The 6,610-nt window shown below is 35.2% G+C and overlaps 1 protein-coding gene and 1 long non-coding RNA gene across 2 annotated transcripts in view; both read left to right on the forward strand.

Annotated features, from left to right (window-relative positions):
• Positions 1-824, forward strand: part of LOC104771311 — a 2,607-nt gene extending 1,783 nt beyond the window's left edge. The window contains exon 3 of the long non-coding RNA XR_764788.2: positions 597-824. This is a non-coding gene — a long non-coding RNA (uncharacterized LOC104771311). The remainder of the gene's footprint in view (positions 1-596) is intronic.
• On the forward strand, positions 1,271-5,136 carry LOC104771312 (serine/threonine protein phosphatase 2A regulatory subunit B''beta-like). The gene is made up of 13 exons (XM_010495816.2): positions 1,271-1,598; positions 1,836-2,072; positions 2,174-2,279; positions 2,362-2,461; positions 2,620-2,725; positions 2,833-2,923; positions 3,247-3,388; positions 3,486-3,633; positions 3,797-3,906; positions 3,992-4,148; positions 4,316-4,441; positions 4,527-4,680; positions 4,804-5,136. Exons 1-12 carry the CDS (start codon positions 1,446-1,448, stop codon positions 4,668-4,670), a joined length of 1,620 nt encoding a protein of 539 aa, XP_010494118.1. The 5' UTR covers positions 1,271-1,445; the 3' UTR covers positions 4,671-4,680; positions 4,804-5,136.

Raw genomic sequence — 6,610 nt, forward strand, 5'->3', positions numbered from 1 at the left:
CCATCTTACTACAAGCGTGGTGATTATGTTCCTGGACTCAAGGTCAGCTTTTGAATCTTCTTATTTGTTTTAAGGATTGATGTGAGAGTTTTAAGATGAGGGAGGAGAAGTTTGGTTGGCTTATATTATCTTTGAGCAAATGGATTAGTTTCATTTCCTGAATCACATGAAGTTCCTAGTTTTCCATATAGAAAACAGGTAGTATGTTAGCAACTTGGTACTACAGAGCTCTTTCATTCGCTAGCCTTTCACTTTAGAGATGTAATGAAAATCATTAGTCGATAATGATGTCATGGTCCTCTATTGTTAACAGATTCATGGTGCATTATTACTGTAATCTTTCGTTTGATGTTTCTTCCCTTCTTTGCTTTCATGACTGTAATCTTAAATGATGCGTTCCTTCTTTCTTGTAGAACGAAACTTTCAATGGACATTACAAGAAAGCCCGAAGGTTTTGGTTTTAAAACTGCAGGGATTTGATTTTTAAAACTCCAGGTTCTGTTTTTGTTCCAACAGGTTTTGGTTTTGAAAACTGCAGTTAATACTTTCTGGTTTTGGTTTTTAAAATTGCAGGTTCTGTTTTTTTCTTCTTGCAGGTTTTGGTTTTGGAAACTGCAGTTTCTGTTTTGAATACTTTCAGGTTTTGGATTCACTGGTGTTTCAGGCTGCCTCTAGTTGATGAGTTTCCTTATGCTTGTTTGATTACACTTATTGAGTTGTGTCTTTTGCAGAAATTCAGGTAGAGAGTATTGATCCTCTATTTGAGTGGGTAGAATCAAAGTTTGAGGTCAAACCGAAAGTGTATTCTAGTATCTTCGGGGGTAAACAAGAAGAAAAGCTAGTGAAAGCAGTAGAAGATCTGCTCAAGAAGACAAATGATGGTGAACTTGCAAGCATTGATGCACTCCAAGCATCAGCTCACTTGATAGTAATCGCCCTCGGCATTTTTTGTAGGAAATTGCAGATCGATGATACAATCAAATTGATTCCACTTGAAGAAGATTTGCATGTTTCCTTTTGTCATTCACCAACTAACATCTATTGCTTTGACATTATTTGTATTTCCAATTTTAGTAAAAGTTTTATAAGTTTAAAATTTAAATATTTTTTATAAGTTTTTATAATTATAATATATTTAAGAATATTATATTATTAAATCTTATAATCTTAAAATATTCTCTCAATACCTAACTTTTTAACAAAAGATTTAACTATTGATCTTATATTATTTTCATAATATATTTAGTATAAGAATACCAAAAATAGTTGACAAAAGATGCCCTAATAGAGAACTTTTTTCTCCGTTAGGAGTCCCCTCAGAATTTGACCGGATTCGTTCATTGTGTTAACAAAGATCTCGACTTTGTAAAATCATAGATCCCTATCATCTTAATTGTTATCTCGTCTTTGTTGATGCGATTAGATCATCTGAAACAAGATTGAGTATGGTGGATGCGATTGTTCCCGGAGACATGGTTTGTTTGGATGCAGATTTATTGCAACTTCAAGAGATGTCTTCGTTTGTACTAACTTCGAAACCTAGATTCACTCAGAAGCTCTTTGACCAGTGGCTTTCTCTTCCTGAAGCTCATCGACAGGTATCTGAGCTCTGTTTCTGCTTTGTTTGGCTTTACAATTGCTCAAGGTTGGTGTAAAGTTCAAATCTTTTGATAGTCAATTATGCAGTAGTGAAAGTTACAATGATATGCTTATGTTCTGCTTGATAGTGTTAGTTATGCAGTAGTGAGAGTTGCAATGATGCTTAGGTTACTCTGTGGTTTAAACTAAAGCTTTGGTTTTTTTCTTCTCCTTGCCTAATCGGTTTTTATATATAGATTGCATCATTGCTCAAGGATGCTATAGCTGGAGCTCCTATAAATGTAACTGGAAGTTCATCTGGTTCAAGTTCTGCCACCAGTAATTCTATACCATCTATGTTTCCTGCGGGAAGTGCTCCTCCGCTTTCGCCAAGGAGTTGTGGATCACCGCGTACAACGAATCAAAGAGGCCCTTCTAACTTAGGTTCTTCGCTGAAAGTAGTCAGTGTGCCTGTTAGAGAGCCAATGCCTCAGGTTTAAAACTGCGTCTGCAAGTTTATATTAGTGCATTCTTTTTTCCTCCTTTCTATACTAATGGAGTAAGAAAACTTACTTTAAACTTGAAATGACTGTAGTTTTATTTCAAAAATGGCCGCCCACCACCAAGCGAGATAAGAGAGCAATGCATGTTTAGAATCAATCACTTTTTCTATGGTCACATGGATGGACTACAGATACAAGGTAATAAGTCATAATTTTTCCAATAATTATAGTGACATTGATATGGAGATTCTCACTAACTTTTACCTTTTTTAATACACAGAATTCAAATTAGTCACCAGAGAAATCTGCAAGCTCCCATCATTCTTCTCCACTTCACTTTTCAGGAAGATCGATGTCAATAATTCAGGTTTTGTTACTAGGTGTGTGATACCATGCTTTTTGTTTTGTGGATTCTCATGTGTGCATAGTTTTCAACGCACTTCAAGCTTCCTGCTCATTTTATATTCACTCTGTCACGTGTTTGACGATCACTGTATTGAAAAACCGGTATAACATTTTTGAGCCTTTGATTATGCAGAGAAGCATTTATTGATTATTGGGTAAACGGGAACATGTTGATAAAGGATACAACGACCCAAATCTTCAAGATATTAAAGCAGAGAGATCAGAGTTATATTGTCAAGGTAATTTTCTTTTTGTTTGCATATTCAGTCATGAGAACTGAGTTAATTTCCTAATCTACTTGCTCGTGTGTTTGCACTATTAATTCGCCACATTTTTTTCCTGGCAGGATGATTTCAAACCACTACTTAAAGAACTGTTGGCGACACATCCTGGGCTAGAGTTCCTGCAGACGACACCTGAATTCCAAGAAAGATATGGTGAGGTTTTACCTTCATGTAGAGTTTAGTCAGTATCCTATTTTCTTCTCCCTCTTGAAATTTTTTGAGTAATAATGTTTAGTAGCTTAGCGGGGAGTGGTTATGACATCAGTTGTATTACTGCATAACTATTTAATAAGCTAAGATTTCCTTGTTCTGTTAGACATCTTTTTATAATTTGCAATTACTTAACATTGCAAGAACAACATGATGGTAATTTGTGTAAACACATTTATTGTTTGCTATGTGAATCATGTGGCAGTTAGATATTGAAATTAAGGTAAACAATTTTGTTTGATACAATTTTTATTTTGATGAGTCAGCTGAAACTGTCACCTACCGAATATTTTACTACATAAATAGATCTGGGAATGGTCGACTTACATTTAGGGAGCTTAGACGGGGAAACTTAATTGATGCAATGCGACATGCTGACGAAGAAGAAGATATCAACAAAGTGTTGAGGTACTTACTAACAAACAGAGTTCATCCTGTTGGTTGTATATATGGTTTTGTTTCTCGTTATCTGACGTCAACATTTTCTATTTACTTTGGAAACTAGATACTTCTCATATGAGCATTTCTATGTCATATACTGCAAGTTCTGGGAGCTGGATACGGATCACGATTTCCTGATTGACAAAGAAAATCTTATGAGATATGGAAACCATGCACTTACTTACCGGATTGTCGACAGAATATTCTCCCAGGTTCTGTCTAAAAAGTCTTGATCTCTTAGAATGATTTATAATGCTTACTACTTAAAGATTATATTTATATTACATCCTTTTGAGAATTACTGCTGTCATCTTTTCAAAGTTTTTATTGCTCTTAAGATGACTGTCATCATAAAAGTAAAGCATTGGTTCTCAGGTTGCTAGGAAGTTCACTAGCAAAGTTGAAGGGAAGATGGGGTATGAGGACTTTGCGTATTTCATACTTGCAGAAGAAGATAAATCGTCAGAGCCTAGCCTAGAATTTTGGTAAGCTGTGTTATAAGGATCCACAGTTGCAGACAGATAGAGCGTTTTGAGTGTTTTTGTCTGACTTAAGTATATTTTGGACTAGGTTTAAGTGCATAGACTTGGATGCAAATGAGATTATTACGCGAAATGAGATGCAATTCTTTTATGAAGAGCAGTTGCATCGAATGGAGTGCATGGCGCAAGAGGCTGTTCTTTTTGAGGATATCTTATGTCAGATGATTGATATGATCGGACCAGAGGTTCCAACATGATAACTCATTGTTTCTTGTGGTTATTATATGCTTAAGCTATTCTCTATTTAAAGAAGTTATAGGACGGTCACGGAAGTAGTTAGTGTTCCCAGTTTTTTGTCTGTAACCTCTGCAATTTTGTTTTGTGTTTGATTGTTTCTTGTTTCCTTCCACAGAACGAAAGCCATATAACGCTGCATGACCTGAAGGGCTCAAAGCTCTCTGGAAACGTCTTCAACATCCTTTTTAATCTCAACAAATTTATGGCATTTGAAACACGGGATCCGTTCCTCATACGTCAGGTACTTCATATTTGATTTTCAACCTTACTGTTTTCTAGACAGCACAGGCCTCTTATAACATTTCGAGTTGTCAAAACGGAAACAGGAGCGTGAGAACCCTACATTGACCGAGTGGGACCGTTTTGCACATAGAGAATATATTAGGCTTTCAATGGAAGAAGACGTTGAAGATGCATCCAATGGAAGTGCTGAGGTTTGGGATGAGTCGTCACTGGAGGCTCCCTTCTGAGTTCATAGAGGTAAGTCAATGGAAAATGGCAATCTCACTAGAAGATGAAACCAGTGGAATTGATAAGAAAAAAAACTAAGAAGTTGAAGGTTGTGTCAATGTTGTTATCTCATGATATTAGTTAATCATGCAGTCCCTGAGAAGAATCTTTGGAGCTCTCTGGAGAAAGGGAAGTGAAAACCAAGCAAAGTATCCTCTTTGAATACCATACACGTAGCTTGGATTTGTTTTATTTTTCTTTTAACTTCTCTTCATTTGTTAGCTGATTATAATAGAGTTATATTTATCAATAATTGTCGTCTAGCTCATCGCTTTACGCATCTTCACCTGTATTGCTTTCGCTTTGTTCCATCTCTGGGTTTTTGTATGTTCTTTGTAGATGTATTACTTCATTATCTCCCTTTGTTCCATCTCTTGGTTTTTGTATGTTCTTTGTGAAAATCAGTGCTGTAGTTCCTTCATTTAATATTTTTTTGGTTGGTAGGAATCTTTATATACCATTTTAGGTTTAATCTCAGGTTTGCTTGTTTTATATTAAGCTTTCCTAGAAGATGAAACCAGTGGAATTGATAAGAAAAAAAAAGGTAACAGAAAAAAACTTAGGAAGTTGAAGGTTGTGTTACTGTTGTTATCTCATGAGAAAGAAAATATAAAGTTCCTGAGAAGAATCTTTGTAGCTTTCTGGAGAAAGGGAAGTGAAAACCAAGCAAAAAGCCGGTAGTATCCTCTGTTGAATTCCATACACTTAGCTTGGAATTGTTTTTATCGTTCTTTTAACTACACCTCTTCATTTGTTAGTTGATTATAGCAGAGTTATATTTATTAGTTCTCTTCTCTTCCCTTCTCAAAGCCTACCAGATAAGGACCTCCACATGTCACTTGTGACTTAATTTCCTTTCTGATCCATCGTTTGAGTTTCATATAATTCAAAAGTAATGTTTCAATTAACGCATACTTTAAAGACGTACAAGAAAGAAAGAAAAAAACCCACAAGAGTTTAAGAAAGCGAGAGGCCGTCTCTGTATTTTGAAATGTTAATCAAGGCAACCAATGAGCTTTACAAAATTGTATTCTATTTAACCCTACCTCTGAAATGTTGTTCCAGTTCCACATACTTACTTAGTTTGGGCTCTCTAATAGATGTTATTTTCAACCCTTTTCCTTCAGTTAAGAAGTCCCACTCAGTTTCTACTCTTTCTTCAGGTGAGTTGGATTGTTTTTTTTTCGTATGTTTTAACTGTCAATAGATCATAATTCCTTTTTGTTTGTTTATATTTGAAAAATTAGAGAGGAGTAGAATGAATGTTGTGAACTACCTCATTATGCTTTTTTTGTTTTGTTTTCCTAATATTAAATTATTCAATCCTAGTGAAGATATCTTATATAATAAAGTAGAGTAGAGTTCCATTCTAAAATATACTTCATAGCTTGACAGGTGTCACCTTAGAACTTGACACTAGTCCAAAAAACATATTCTACAAAAAATCTAATTAAATTATCTATAAAACTCATTTAATCAAATAAATGTAATTCACATTTTAAATATAAAACTAAAAAACTACATATTTTCAATTAATCCAAAGATAAGACTATAACATCCGCGAACTAAATAATTGGTTTTGGGGGCAGGTGTCGATCGACAGCAGTGGGTGTGTCGATCGACACCATCAATTCCGGTTCGGCCAGGTTGATTTAAATTGTTGTTTGGTTTGGTTTGGTTGAATTGAAGTCCCTAACCGACGTATTAAAAGGGGGAAGTCGACGTAGCGGCTGATACTTGTTTCCCTGGTTTGTTTGTATTTGTTTGTTGCTTGTTAAATATTGGAATCTCAGTTGTTTGTGTGTATATCCCAGTAAATGGGAGGATTGTCTCATTGGCTGTTTATAAAATACTCACGCATCTCATATGTATTGTGGTGCAGGTAAAGGCAAAGTGTGAT

The sequence above is a fragment of the Camelina sativa genome, chromosome 20 (genome assembly GCF_000633955.1).
Source record: "Camelina sativa cultivar DH55 chromosome 20, Cs, whole genome shotgun sequence".
NCBI lineage: Eukaryota > Viridiplantae > Streptophyta > Magnoliopsida > Brassicales > Brassicaceae > Camelina > Camelina sativa.